Source organism: Heterocephalus glaber, unplaced genomic scaffold, assembly GCF_053883595.1.
Source record: "Heterocephalus glaber isolate CG9 unplaced genomic scaffold, H.glaber_assembly_v1.0 deba00001509, whole genome shotgun sequence".
NCBI classification, from domain to species: Eukaryota; Metazoa; Chordata; class Mammalia; order Rodentia; family Bathyergidae; genus Heterocephalus; species Heterocephalus glaber.
The window spans coordinates 4189054-4203950 of NW_028258325.1; the positions used below are offsets into that span (position 1 = coordinate 4189054).

General features: G+C 55.8%; 1 protein-coding gene across 2 annotated transcripts in view; it reads left to right on the forward strand.

The window, feature by feature from the left end:
* Nucleotides 1-14897, forward strand: part of Crmp1 (collapsin response mediator protein 1) — a 56115-nt gene that overhangs the window by 32228 nt on the left and 8990 nt on the right. For both annotated transcript variants that reach the window (XM_004847309.3, XM_013073112.3), the window contains exons 5-11: nucleotides 1335-1396; nucleotides 2572-2652; nucleotides 7192-7260; nucleotides 8634-8754; nucleotides 11144-11300; nucleotides 13318-13459; nucleotides 13933-14103. In XM_004847309.3, the coding sequence (XP_004847366.1) occupies nucleotides 1335-1396; nucleotides 2572-2652; nucleotides 7192-7260; nucleotides 8634-8754; nucleotides 11144-11300; nucleotides 13318-13459; nucleotides 13933-14103 (803 nt within the window). The remainder of the gene's footprint in view (nucleotides 1-1334; nucleotides 1397-2571; nucleotides 2653-7191; nucleotides 7261-8633; nucleotides 8755-11143; nucleotides 11301-13317; nucleotides 13460-13932; nucleotides 14104-14897) is intronic.

Genomic DNA, 14897 nt, shown 5'->3' on the forward strand with positions numbered 1-14897 from the left:
AGAAGTCAGTTCAGGATCGGTCCTCATTTGCTGCTATAACAAAACCCCCCACATAACACATTTATGACCTTATGGTTTTGGAGGTCAGACATGGAATAGGGGTCTTCCAGGGCTAGAAGCAAGGCGCTGACGGGGCTGTGCTCCTTCCTGAAGTGTCCAGACAATAGGAGCTGGGGAGAGAACTGCCTTTCCCAGCTGCTTTCCTGCTACCTCACCTTCTTAGTGTTTTTGTGAGGAAGACATTGAAGACCTGTGGTCTGGGCAGTTTCCAAGTATATCAGACATTATTAACTGTAGTCACCGTGCTCTGCACCAGATCTCCAGAATTTATTCCTCCTGTCGAGCTGAAAATCTATGTTCTTTGCTCAGGATCTTTCTATCTCCTCCCCCACCAGCCCCTGATAACCACCATTCTACTCTCTGCCGCTATAAGCTCAGTTGTTTTAGATCCCCACTATCAGTGAGCTCATGTGCCATTTGTCTGTGCCTAGTTTACTTTACTTAGCCTGATGTCCTCCAGGTTCGTCCATGTGGTTCCAAATGACAGGATCTCCTTGTTTGTGGCTGCATAGTATTCCATCAGGTGTATATATCACATTTTCTTTTTTTGGTACTGGGGATCGAACTTGAGTCTTTGTGCTTGTGCAGCAGGTGAAAATGGAAAGATATCTTCTTTTTTTTTTTTGGTACCAGGGATTGAACTCAGGTCCTTGCACTTGGGGGGCAGGTGGCAGAACCACTGAGCTAAATCCCTTGCTATAACACATTTTCTTTATCCAGTCATCTGTGAGTGGACACTTAGGTTGAATCCACTTCTTGGTTGTATTGAACAGTGCTGCAATGAACATGAAGTGCAGAGGTCTCTTTGACAGACCGATCTCACTTCCTTTGGATATACACCCAGGAGGATAGATCCTATGTGGCTCTATTTATATTTAATTTGGGGGTAACCCACACTGATTTCCATAAAAAGGCACAAGGAAGCCTTCCCTGTTGCCCACCCACAGCCCCCTGGCACCCCCTCCATGGGTTTCTGATACTAAGATGCCTTGGTTTCCCAAAGCTGCTGGCCCAAGGACCATGAGCTGGGGCCGGGCTTTGCTTCTCTGGTCACCAGTGTGTGTCTGGGTCTGGACCTGGCCCCAGGCAGAGCTGCAGATATGGGGGCTGTGGTGGGTTCCCCACAGTGCTCTTCTCCACCTGCACCCCAGAGGGAGCGCGTGCCTGGAACAGGGAGCACGATTGGTGGGTGTTCATTGCCCATGACTTATGGAAATGACGTGTCTCAGTTCTTCTTCAACACGGGTCTCTCTTCCCCTTTCAATCTCCCACAGGTGTCAATTCCTTCCTAGTCTACATGGCCTATAAGGACCTCTACCAAATGTCGGACAGCCAGGTAGGTGGCCCTGTGTCTCCTCGCCACCCGGCAGGGCTGATGAGCAGGGCAGGGGGCCCCGGGGACCAGTGGGGAGATCCCTGGGGCCCACCCCTCCTGGCACAATGGCCCCCACCTTGGGGACGCCTCGGTGTTCCCCATGGAGGTCCCTGGCACACAGCTCCTGGAGAATGGCAGATGCTCAAGTGTGGGCTTGAGGCTGAGCTTCGCTGTAGATTCTGGGGTTCGGACCAAGCTGTGGGCCATGGCTCTATTGTAGCAGAGGAGTGAGCGAGACTTCTGGCAAGTCCCTTCCTTTTTCAGTTTCCCACCCAAAGGAGTCGTAAAATCTCTGCCCCACCAGCTTCCAGCAGTTGTGATGGGGGTGTAGGGAGCCGGGAGGACGAGGCTAGGAGCTGTTCTCCAGGGCTTGACGTTTACCGGGCACCTGGCCTTCTCCCACCGCTGGGTCTCTTGCTTGGTTCCCTCATCACTCCTGTCTGCTTGTTAGTGGGACAGGGAGCCACAGATGCTCCCACTGGCCTGGTGGGCTGCAAGCCCCCGCCATGCCTGCTGCTTGCTGTGCAGCCTGGAGCTGCTTTCCCAACCTCTCTGGGCCTTTAGGCTCATAACAACATTTGTCTTGTGGAGCTCTGCAAAGAACTGAAAGCAGGGGCTGAGCCTGGGCCACCGCTGGTGCCACCAGGTGTTAGGGCATTGCCTTGGGGCCAGAGGGGTGTCCCAGGGCTGTTGATACACATGCAGGGGCCCTTGGAGGAGGAGGAGCTCAGGGCTTTGGTCCTCACCAGGGTGAATGAGTGACTGCAGCTCCCTCTTGGGTGGCAGGAGGTGCTGGGCACCGGGTGGCCACCATGGGCAGGGGACACAGGCCCAGTGTGGCGTGTGCTGCCTGAGTGCCAGGGTCCCGGGAGCGTGTTCTTGCAGCCACAGAGGTCTGCGATGACTTGGGTCCCAGATGTCATAACCCTGTGCACGTCAGGGTCCCAGAAGGCCTGGAAGGCGCTGGCTGAGGCTCCTTTCCCTGGGGCTGGAGGTTGGGCAGGCAGCGTCCTTGTGGGAGCAGCCTTGCTGGGTGAGTGGAGGCTGGCGGTGACTGAGGCAGGGACAGGAGCAGTCCCTGCTGATGTGTGTGCCCGCCGTGGCTCCGATCTCACCCCTGCCCTCTCCCTCCTCAGCTGTACGAAGCCTTCACCTTCCTGAAGGGGTTGGGAGCTGTGATCTTGGTGCACGCGGAGAACGGAGACTTGATCGCTCAGGTGAGTGGTGGGGACGCCCACTCCTCCGTCTGCCCGGATGGGCCCAGAAAAGGGCATCGTGGGCTTGGTTAAGGAGGACCGGGCGGGGGTGGTGAGGGCCAGACCCGGATCTGGGCACCCGGAAGTTGCATTGTCCTGGAGATGAGCAGAGCGTAGGTTCGGCTCCCTGTACCTGTGGCCGGGGCCTGGGGACTTCAGCCCAAACAGCGCTTGTCCTGCAGAAACACCCACCCCGGAGCTGGTGTTGGGGCCAGTGACTGCAGGTCCCACTCATCCTGACACCCAAAGGCTTCGGAAGTTGTGGGTGGGACAGGAGGAAACAAGCCAGTCTCCCTGGGTGAGGAAAGAACAGAGTTAGCCAGGGAGTGGCTGGGCAATTCTCTGTTCTCCCAGGGCAGGAAGAGCAGCCAGAGAGGGGAGGTGGGAGAGGCAGGCATGGTAGGCGGGAGAAGCTCCATCTGCAGGAGGAGGTCAGGGTGGCCATGGGGCCGCTGGGGAGAGACACAGGTTGTGTAATCCTCTGGTGCTCTTGGCCCATCTTCCTGGCTCTGTCCTCTGAGTCCTGCGTTGTTTTGGGGAAAGAAAGCATGCTTCTGCAGCTAGTAGCATTCTCCACCGGCTTCCTGCCTGGTAGGATTTGGGGGGTCTGATGGCCTCCTTTCACTTTGCCTTTGGCTCATGCAGCCCAAGCTGCCTGTGTGTTGCTGAAGTAATTCTCTCACTTACTTCGTGAGCCTCCTGTGAACCTCATCGGGGCTCCCCTCCATTAGGGGAAAGACACCCGCAGATTTCTTCCAGATGAGCCTGGCTCTGCCTGGGCAGAGAGCTGAGGAGCATACCTGGAACTCCCGGGAGCCCTGTGGTCCTGTTGGTGCCTTTAAAGGGTCTTTTATGGCAGAATGTAAAAGGCAGCAGCGCCCTGTGTCTCTGAGTCCTTTCAAAAGTGCGCAGGCCGCACCCTTGGCTTCTTATCACAAGACAGGACCGCTGTTACCTGCCAGTGTCCCAGATTTGAGGTGAGCTCAGAATCCTTTTCCTTTGCTCTTTGGAGAGGCTGGGAATTTCCAAAGCCATCCGGTCCTGGTTGCTTTTTGTCTAACAGACCTTCCCTGGACTCACCTCTGCCCTCCAGCCTTTTCATATAAACAGCAGGAAGGAATCAGACAGTGCCGTACCCTCAGCAGTGTGCTGGGAGGGGCCTTGGCTGACTCTTGTTCACGAGCCAGGAGTTCTGCCCCCAGGCAGCCTCGAAGACAGATTGCCGAGTTTTCTGCTGCAAGGACACTTGCTGTCTCCCCATCATGTCATCTGTTTCCTCCCTCACTTTCTCCCCTTCCTTCCTTCCTTGCAGAAATAGAAAGCCGCACATAACCCATTCAGCAGACTTCTCCGCACCATAAAATCTTGTAAACAGTATCCAAAGACGCTTTTGCAAAAACCATCTTCAGTATCTGAAATTATGCCATAGTTTACTTAAATCTGCCCCAGCTGTTAGACCTTGCCTTCTCTAGTTTATGTTCATATAATAAACTCACGCTTCATAGCTGTCGATGGAATTGTGATGTTTTTGTGGCTGATGGGGCTGGAGCTCCTGGTACAGATGTGTCTGAGAAGTGGGGAGTGAAGCAGAAATAGGGGGAGTTAAAATGAGCAGCGGCACAGCTGGCATCGGGGTGATGTATTAAAGAGAGAAAGAAGAGATTGAAGTGTTCCTGGGGCTAGGAGGAAGCCTTGCAAGTGAGGGTTTGAATCTGGGCCAGCAGCCCAGGGAACCATTCCAGGGTCACAGCATAAATCTAAGTAGCGGCTTCCTGCTGGGAAGACTGATGAAGGGGAGGAGCACGTGGGGAGTTGCCGACCCAGCCCAGGGCAGGCTCACCCCGCCCCCAGGTAGCAAGCTAGGTGTTTACAAGGCTGTCTAGATACTCAACCCGGCCAGGCCACCTGCTGATACAAACACCGGCCCCAGTGCACAGAAGAGAAGCTGAGGCCTGGAGAGCCTGCCCACTTGCCTGGGGTCACAGAGATGGGCGGGTCTGGAGCTGGAGTCATGTGACCCAATGTCCATGTGATACCCCAAGGCCATGTTTCTTCCCAAAGGAGAGCCCTGCAAGAGTCTCGGAGGTTGGAAGGGCAGTTGGTGGGTTTTAAAGCTCATTTCCTAGAACCCTGTGTCTGCATTGTTTTTCTGTTGCTATAACAGATACTCGAGTCTGAGTTATTTAGAAAGAAAAGGGTTTATTTTGGCTCACGGTTCTGGAGGTCCAGGAGCATGGTGCTGGTGTCTATTCAGCTTCTGGTGAGGGCCTCAGACTGCAGGCATGGCAGAAAACTGGAAGAGAGGCTAGACGTGGTGGTGCACTTCCTGTAATCCCTGCGCTCTGGGACGCTGAGGCAGGAGGATTGCAAGTTTGAGCCCAGCTTTAGTGATTTAGCAAGACCCTGTCTCAAAATAAAAAATAAAAAAGGGCTGAAGGATATAACTCCATGTAAAGGCCCTGGGCTCCATCCTTAATATCAGCAGTTGCACACAGAAGGGGCAACTGTCTAAAGCAAGCTCGAAGCCCAGCAGGGTAGGTGTTAACTCATAATGCTGGACTCCGTGTGTCACCTCTTGGACACCCCAGGGCAGAGCTGGGGCCCAGGTCGCAGCTGTACCAACCCATGGCTTTGCTGGGTTCAGTCCTTGTGGCTGCTGCCTGGGATCAGAGTCAGCTGGCCTTGCTTTCCCAGGCAGGTGCCACACAGGCCACTGGCGCTGCAGAACTGGGGTTCCAGTGAAGGAAAGGTTTATGTGGCTCACAGTTCATAGCGGTTCAGTCCATAGTCGGCTGGCTCCATGGCAGAGCGGCAGAGGGGCAACAGTTCATGGCAGCAGAAGACAGCAAAAGCAACAAGGGAACCTTAGTCTTTCTGCCCCTTTTATTTTATCCAGGCTACCGGGATTAGGGCGGTGCCAAACTAATCAGTGGACTGGTTTAGTGATCACACACCCTCAACTGCGGCATCACACACTCTAGATTCAGCCGCCTCTGAAAAAGCCTATGAGTACATGAGGCTTTGGGGGGACATCTAGACACAAACTATGACAGACGACTTTTGAAATCTGGGTGGAAGCCACTGAGCTGCTGTAACTCTTGTATTCTGAGCACCTGTGGAATTGGCCCCCATGGACCCTGCCAGGTCTTATCACCTGTGGGGCTGTGGCCTGAGCTCGAGTGGGTCTGTGGGAGCCAGGGCTGGGTACATGGAGCTGAGACCTGGTGTGACCGGAAGGGACCCCTTCCTGCCCTCAGCACCCATTCCCGCGGGGGCCCAGAGATCTCTGATGGGCTGAGACCTTTTCTCCGAGGTCTGGGTGCAGCACCTGGCTCTGTGTTACTGGGTCCGGTCTTTTTAGGATCCCACCTCTGGGCCATAGTGCAGGAATCCTCTGCCCACTGTGCTTGCTTGTTCTGCATGTGATCTGGCCACACCTCCACATTTTCATGCTCTTTTTCCTTTTCAAATGATAAATTCCGTCGCTAAGCAATTCCCTTTTCCTTAATCTCAGCAGAAGCACTGAGAAGTAACCACTCAGTTCATTCCGCCTTTTGCTTTTAGCCGGAAATTCTAGTTCACCCTTTAAAATCTGTCTTCTGTGAAATCTGAGGGCCGACCGAAGTCCAGCCAAGGTCTTTTTGACTTCAAAGCTGTCTGCTAGTGAGAGGTCCTCGTTGCCACCTGAGATCTCACAAAGAGGCCTTTCCTCCCTGCATCCCCACAGCATGCTGGTCACCAACGCCCAGCCAGTCTGAGGACTTCTGCTTCCCCAGCCTTCTCAACCTGAGCTCTCACTGGAATCAGCTGTTGTGTGTTGGAGGCATCCCAGCCTCCAGCCTGCTCCTCTATGCTCTCCTGTTTCCACCCATCACCAGTTCCAAAGCCACATCCACATTGTCAGACATCCTTACAGCCCAACTCTGCTTCTTGGTGCCAGCCTTCTGTTTCAGTCTGTTTTCTGTTGCTGTAACAAAATACCTGAGGCTGGGTATAAATAAAGGAAGTTTGTTTTGGGGTCCTGGTTCTGGAGGGCTGCACGCTGCTTCCTGCATGGTGGGAGAGGGGAGCAGGTGGAGCAAAAGCGAGTGTGCAAGGGTCCAGGGGAAGTGCTGAGCTGGCTTGACAACCAGTCCTGCAAGAGTTGACCCCTGCTGAGTGAACACTCACTGAAGCAAGAAAAGGATTCATGTGGCCCTCTCTCAGGGCCTCTCAACACTGTTAGGCTGGTGACTCAGCCTCCACAGAGATTTGGTGGACAAACCGAATCCAGCTGTAGTTTACTGCTTCCTCCCACCGCTCTTGGGAGATGGAGATAAAGCAGGGCGGGTGTGGACAGCAGGGTGATGTAGACAAGGACCTGGCTCACACTGTGCTCCACTATTAGGCCTCCCACAGCCCCTGCCCAGCCTCAGCCGCCCCTTCTCCCCAAGCTGGGGTTGGGGGAGCAACTCCTGGCTCTGCCCTTCTGTAACCCCACTCTGTGTCACTGTCTCCTAGGAACAAAAGCGGATCCTGGAGATGGGCATCACAGGTCCCGAGGGCCACGCTCTAAGCAGACCTGAGGAGGTAAAGACTCCCCGGCTGGGCGCCTCTGACCCCATGGAGCTCGCCCCAATGCCCTTCCAGCCGGAGCAGCGCACCCTGTGCCCGGCTTCCTACCCTTCCCTCTGCTCCTTCCCTGGGGTCTGGGGGCAACTGGTCAGTCAGGGAGGCTGGCAAGAGGTTCTGCCTGTGCCCGGGTCTGGAGGCTTCGCACTGAGACCCTGTGCACCCCCCAGTGTCCAAACTGGACGAAGCCTGTGCCGGATGTTGTGTTGGATGACAGGAAAACAGAGCGACTGTCCCCCAGTCTGGGGTCCCGGAAGTGAGCACCCCTGCCTGCCAGTGTTCCGGAGTTGAAAAATGGATTCATTCCCCCGGGGCGACAGTGTGTGTGAGCGTGAGTGTGTGCACGTGTGCAAGAGAGGGGACGGAAGGCAGCAGACCTGGCACAGAACTGCGCCATGCTGGGTGCTGCCCGAGCAGCCACCCCGAGTGGAGGATTTTTCCTTGTCCTCATCCAATCATGAGCGAGCTCGTGGGCTATGCCGGGCCCCGGGTATGCTGGAGCTGCTTGATCCTGGGCCATGGACAGATTGGGGCGGAGTGGGGAATAGCGATTGTCAGCTCTTAGAGCCCGTGGGTGTTGCTGTCACACCAGGGCATGGGACTAATGGTTTCATCCCAGAGAGCAGGTTTTCCAAATAACATACAGGGCCACAGCAGATTGGAAATTGAAAACAAAAGCCAAACATTGCCAGACATGCTGGTAAACCCTGTAACCCCAGCACTCTGGGAGGCGGAGGCAGGAAGATCTCAGGTTTGAGCCCAGCCTGGGCCACTCAGTTATTTAGACCCCGTCTGAAATTTTTAAAAAGCCAGTAAGTGAATGACTGGTGTCGTAGCTCAGTCTGAAGGTCCTGCATACAATCTCCAGTAACCCTAAACGGAGCACAACAAACCGAGACACATCTGGTCCTTTTGTTACCTGGTCCCCTGAACACAGCTGCCCTAGAGGGACTGGAGGTGGAACTGTGAGTGAGCAGAGGACCACTTACCAGAGGATGGGGGGACCTGTGCCTGGCAGCAACACGCCACGGACCCTATCTGTGCCTTTGATGTCATATTCTGCCCATGTTTCTCCCCTGGGGTGGGGAGAAAACCTCCAAACAAGCCTAATGGCATAATCCTGTCTCCCAGCCCTCTAACCAAACTCACCTTGACTTCTTTCTTTTTTCAATTTACAACATAACCCTCTGTTGATGTGGTCGGTTTCCCTTCTGATCACATGCAATCAAGGAACATCCAAAGACCTGACTGGGGGAAAGCCCTGGGAATTTGGGGTGGGTGGTGACTGTCCCCCCAGCCTTCTGTGACCCTTGTTCTTGCTGTGTCCCCAGCTGGAAGCCGAGGCCGTGTTCCGGGCCATCACCATTGCGGGTCGGATCAACTGCCCCGTGTACATCACCAAGGTCATGAGCAAGAGCGCAGCGGACATCATCACACTGGCCAGGAAGAAGGGTATGCACTGACCCTGGTCTCCTGAGGGGCAGCAGGTCCCTGAGTCTGTCCGCTGTCCTGTTTCTGGGACACAATACCCGACAGGCACAGTTTAAAGGAGGGGAGATTTATTTGGCTTGTGGTTTCAGGGGATTCAGTTCATGGTCAGCTGCTCCAAGGCAGGACTATCATGTTGGAAGGGTGCAAGGGAGCCAGGTAGCAGAGCCAGAGAGGAAGAGGTGAGGCACCAGACACAGACCCCGAGGCCATGACCACCCAGACACACCAAGTAGAGTGCTTTACTAGTCCACAGGTGGTCCCCAAGCCAATCACGTTTGACAGTTAAGCTTAATTGTCACAGTCTCAAGGTGCGGGGTGTCCAGCGGTTCAAGTTTCTTTCCAAGGCCACTCTGAAGGGAGGATGGTGTGAGGTGGGGGCAGCACAGTGTGGGTTTTAGGCTTGATTCCTGGTGTGTCCATGTGCCAGCCATGTGGCCTTGCGCAAGTCCTTGGCCTGTTCTGAGGCTCAGCTTCCTTGTGTGTGGCTGGGGTGATGGTCCCGGGCCTGGTGGGGCCACATGAAACTCTGTGCCTGGAGCTCCGCCAGCTCTGAAGCCCCTCTGTAGTGAGCTGGACTGGCCTGTGGGCCTTGGGTCCTGCCTGCCCTCCTCTTAGTCCACCCCTGGGCACCTCACCCTGGCCTGCTGTCCTGGGCCCTGGTCATGGGTGCCTGGGACCATGCGCTGGGAAAGAGGACGATGTTTCCCCAGAGGTGGAGGTCCAGGGACAGCGTGAACTGGACATGGTGGTGCTGGCCCAGGACGCCAGCTGCCCGGCAGTGGCACTCAGACAGTGCCACCCTTTCCTTCTTTGACCTCTGTCCCCTCTGAAGTGGACTCCTCCAGCCAATGGATGTGGAGCCCTTTCCATGCCCGTGCCACATCCTGAGCATCCAGTGGGTGCTGCTTAGTGTCTTCGTCACCTCTTGGTCACTGTTCACGTCCTGTCTCTGCTTCCTCATCCCCCGTTGAGGTTGGAGCGCTCTCCTCCTGGGAACAGAAGACTGTGGGGTGCAGGTCACAGCCCGTGCAGCTGGGGTGCTTGCTCCATGGGCCCTCTCTGGGCTCAGGGTTCTCAGCAGGAGACTCAGAGGGGCCCAGTGTGGCCTGGGGCCTTTGGCAGTGAGGTCTGCTGGGCCCAGCCAGCCCCAGACCCAGAGTGAAGAAGGCTGCTGTATGCGTCCGTTTTCTGTTGCTGTAACAACACCCGAGGCAAGTACTTTACGAAGAACAGAGGCTCACTGAGCTCACAGTTTGGAGGCCGAAAGCCTAAGATGAGGTGTCCTCATCTTGCTGGCCTCTGTTGAGGGCCTCAGGGCTGTGTCCTAACATGGCAGGTGGTGTCACAAGCACTCACATGGTGAGACGGAAGCCTGACACGCTCTCGTGGTGACCAGTCAAGTCCCGCGAGACCTGCTCCTGCCTCTGAGAACCCAGCCTCTCCTCTCGGGATAAACGCTAATCCATAAAGTACTGAAACAGTACAACAGGCACTCAGCATAAGGGATCTTTAATGACACCCTATCTGGTACTCTGTGCAGCCTGCCCAGCCCAGGGTGTTCCATGCTCAGGACGCATCTCAGTCCAGACCAGGCGGCCACTACTCAGGCCCTCGATGGCCTCCTGTGTCTGGCAGCTGCCTGACTGGCAGAGCAGCTTGGAGCCCCAATACCTTGGTAGGGTTCTTAGCAGCAAGCTGATGGGTGAGGGCCAGACTAGCACAGCTTGCCTGGAATTTGCTCCACTTTAAAGATAGGGAAACTGAGGCTCAGAGCTGTTACAGAAATCTGGAGGCAGCAGCTAGGGGGGTGGGGGTGGGGGTTAAGGATGCAGGTTCTTCCGGGCAACGCCGTGGCCACTACCCCATGGGTTGACTTTTATTTAACTCATTTAACACAACTGGAAAGTTAAGTTTCTTGGTGGCAATGGTTCGCAGGCAGAGCTGGGCTGCTGAAGCCCACGTCCGGCCACTCTGGCAGCGCAGCAGGGGCCTGGAAACTGCATAGGGCTGCAGGCCACAGGTGTGTGGCGTTTGTCCGTGCGGGGAGCCCTGGGGCTGCTATCGGCTGGTGCAGGAGAAGCTGGGACAGCAGCGCACCTCTGTGGCTCGCTGTGCAAATCTGTGAACAGAGGCAGTGGTAATAAGGTGCAAATGCTCCGAGCGTCACTGTGTCGTCAGGGTTCCCAGCGGCTTGGCTGCTGTGCTGGGGACTTGTGGAGCCAGGTGCTCACTGCCAAGGTCGCGGTGCTGCCCTGAAGGATGCCTCGGCCTCCACGCCTCTGCTTCTGTGCCTGTGACATCTCCCCGTCGCTGTGTGTGGGACCTGCTTGTTTGTGTCCATCCTCCCCAGGGCCCCTCGTTTTTGGCGAGCCCATTGCTGCCAGCTTGGGCACAGATGGCACCCACTACTGGAGCAAGAACTGGGCCAAAGCGGCGGCGTTCGTGACATCCCCTCCCCTGAGCCCGGACCCCACCACGCCTGACTACTTGACCTCGCTGCTGGCCTGGTGAGAGCAGGGGGATGCGAGGCTGGGGAAGTGTGGTGTGGACGGCTGCGTTAGACACAGGGAAGGGGCATGGGGCTCCGGTTCTGCCAGGTCTGCACTCCATGCTGAGGCTGAGGCAGGAGGATCGCAAATTCAAGCTCAGCCTGGGCAACTTAGTAATTTAAGACCCTGTCTCAACATAAAAAATGAAAAAGGGAACAGGGATGTAGCTCAGTGCAAAGGCCCTGGGGTCAGTGCCTGGTGCTGTAAAACAAAACAAACAAACAAAAGAAGCCCTGTGGTACAGGATTCAAGAAGAGGTCACCATTGCTTACCGAGTCCCTGTAGTGTGAGCTCCTAGTAGGAGAGCAGCCACTTCCGCCTTGTGCCTCCTGTGAGCCCGTGAAGACACTGCTGGCAGCAGCGAGGCCACAGGTGAGGCAGAGGCAGGAGGGTGTGCAAGGCTTCCTGGGGGAGGTGGGCCAGGGGAGGATAGGGCAGGGCGGGGAGCCGGGTGTGTCCCCAGCTGGAATGGGCAGAAACGTTGGCTCCTCACCTTCGGGTCCACGGGGCGTCTGCTGCTGAGGCCTGGTGGGGGCTCAGTGTCCTGGCCTGCTATGGGACCGCTCTCCTGAGCTGCTCTGGCTCCTGCTGCTGGCATGTCTGCCCCCAATTCTGTATCCCTGTGCACCCCGCGGCTCCCACACGGGCTCAGATGTGGAGCAGACCAAGCCACCCTGTACGAGGACACCCCCAGCGACTTTCGTCACGGTGAAGCCTGCCAGGCAGGTGTGATGCGGTCCTCACCCTCCACTATTGTTGTGTGTTCAGCTCCCTTGCCTGGGCCCCTTTTCCTCCCTGGCTGTCCCCACTGCCCCCTGCTGACTCTAAACCCCAGGGCCTTTGCACTCACTACTGCCCTTCCCCCTGCACTCTCCCAGAGTCACATGGGTTATCCCTGGCTGCCTGCTGAGCTTTGCTGAGAGGATTCCACTTGGTGGGGTGTTTGCTGCCCACCACGTCTAGAACAGCCGGCCTAGCGCTCCCAGCCGGCCCAGGGCCCCCTGACCCATCCCTAGCACTTGTTCTCGCCAAGTGGCACCATCCACTCACCTCTGTTCATCACCTGAGCCCCCAGCCCTCTTTCTGCCCGCTCCGGAGTTCGGCCCTCGTTTCTCCCTTCTGAGCCGCATCCCGCTGCCTTACGTGGTAGCAGCACACAGGAAGTGTGCACAGCATGTGGTTTTCTGGCGTGTCACCAACACTCCAGTGACGGGGGTATGTTCGGGGCGCTGCGCTTGTCACAAAGCTGCGGGCTGTGTCTGCCCCCTCCTGAAGGTGCCGAGGGACAAAAGGCAAACCTGGGAACTGGTGTCACTTTACTGTCACCTCTTGACAGCGCTTTGTTCTGGGAGCCCAGCAGGAAAACTCCAGGTGCCATCAGCTGGAAGCCCCAGGTTAGGAAGCAGACATCAGCATTGAGACCCTGTGACAAGGGACACGAGGCCGGGGTATAAACTGGTGGCCCCGGCTCCTGAGATACACAGGTGTGTGGCATAGGGCTTGGTCTCACTGCCTGCCTGACGGGTTTGTTTGCCTGTTCATTGATATATTGGCCAAAGCTTTTTCCTTTTTAAAAAATTGAGATAAGCCAGGTGTGCTGGTCCAGGCCGGCAATCCCAGCATTCTGGGAGGTGAGGTAGGAGGATCGCAAGTCTGAGCCTATCCTGGGTAATTTAGCAACTCAGTGAGACCCTATCTGAAAATAAAAATAAAAAATAAATTAAAAAACGTTTAGGTATGTAGTTCGGTGCCAAGGCCTTGGATTCAAACCTCAGTACTGGGGGAATAAAAAGAAAACGAAGAAAAAATTAAATTAAATAAAAACCCAAAAGTAAAACACCACTATTCCGCACCCACCATCCCCCCAAAGCCTCCTCGGGTTAGGGTTGCACTTGCACAGCCTGCTCCAGATGACCGAGAGCGGGACTTGCCCTTCCACGTGAGCTCAGGGCTGAACCGTGTCTTTTGTCCCCAGTGGGGACCTGCAGGTGACAGGCAGCGGCCACTGTCCCTACAGCACTGCCCAGAAGGCTGTGGGCAAGGACAACTTCACCCTGATCCCCGAGGGCGTCAACGGCATAGAGGAGCGGATGACCGTGGTGTGGGACAAGGCGGTGGTAAGGTCCCGCCTCGCCTCGCGCCCTGGCCTGGGTCCCCACAGCTCTCGGTCCTGGGAGGGGACGGTGCGGGTCCCGCGGCACTCGCAGGCGCCACATTGTCCTTGCTCTTGGAGGATGAGAAGGATTTGCGGAGAGCCACGCTGCAGTTCCTGTAGAGACCACGCTACGTAATGCGTGCTTGCGTGCGTGTACGTGTGTGCGTGCGCATGCATGTTGGCGTCGGTGTGGCTCCAAGTGGAGAGAGTTCGTGCTCGTTCCCGCTCACTGTGACACTCGGGCTCACTGGCACTGACCAGGCATCAGCGTGGCCTGGGGGCAGATGTCCCCAGGCCCGTGGGGAGGCAGCGGTGCCCCAGCCGGGGAGGAGGGGGCGCCACACGCCCTGCGGGAAGCCCGCTGCGGGGCCAGACTTGGGCCGCCCCCTTCTCCACCCCCCGGGGTGCTGGCTCACCCGCGCCTCTTGCCTTCAGGGCACGGGCAAAATGGACGAGAACCAGTTCGTGGCCGTGACCAGCACCAACGCAGCCAAGATCTTCAACCTGTACCCGAGGAAAGGGCGGATCGCTGTGGGCTCCGACGCCGACGTGGTCATCTGGGACCCCGACAAGGTGAAGACCATAACCGCCAAGAGCCACAAGTCGGTGAGTGCTGGCGCGTCTCGGTGTGCGCGGCTGCGGCGGCGGAGGAGGAGTCTTCCTCCCTCCTCGCGGAAGCTTCCGGTTGAAAACCTTGGGAACTTTCGGGGTCTGCTGTCTAGCCAACAACTGGAGAGATCGGAGAGCAGATCAGAGAGCGGCTCAGAGCAGCCCCACCGTGCCGTTGTGGGGCCTTCGCATCTTTATATTTTTAGCACGCGTCTGCAGTGCATGATGCTCACCTTCCCGTGCAGAGTTGGTACGTGCACGTGACAGAGTTTAACCCATTTGTGCCAGAGACTGAAAGTTTTGGAATTTTTGCATGAAATTCTTATATGTTACCCAGAAAAGTTCAAGGAATAAGAATTTGAAGAGAACACATTTCATTATATTCCATTGTTAGGGCATCCCAAACATAGACCAGTAGACATTGGCTAATTCTTTATACATCTTCTTCTTCCTCTTCTCTCTCCCCCTCCCTCCATGTCTTGATCCCTTTCCTATTTGCAAAAGATCTGTCTCCCTGTTTCCTATTATCTAGCTTTTATTTCACTCTTTATTATTTATACTTTGGGTTTCTCACTTAAGAGGACCAATCCAATATGTAAGCTGTGTGTCTGATTTATTTCACTAAACATTATGGTTCCTACATATAACTCAATTTATCCTTCTTTATGGCAGAGTAGTACTCCGTAGTGTATAAATACCACATTTTCTTTATCCATTTGTCTGTTGATAGACATACACGCCACTTCCAAGATAACCACTTGTGAGTTGTGCTGCTATAAACATGGGTGTAT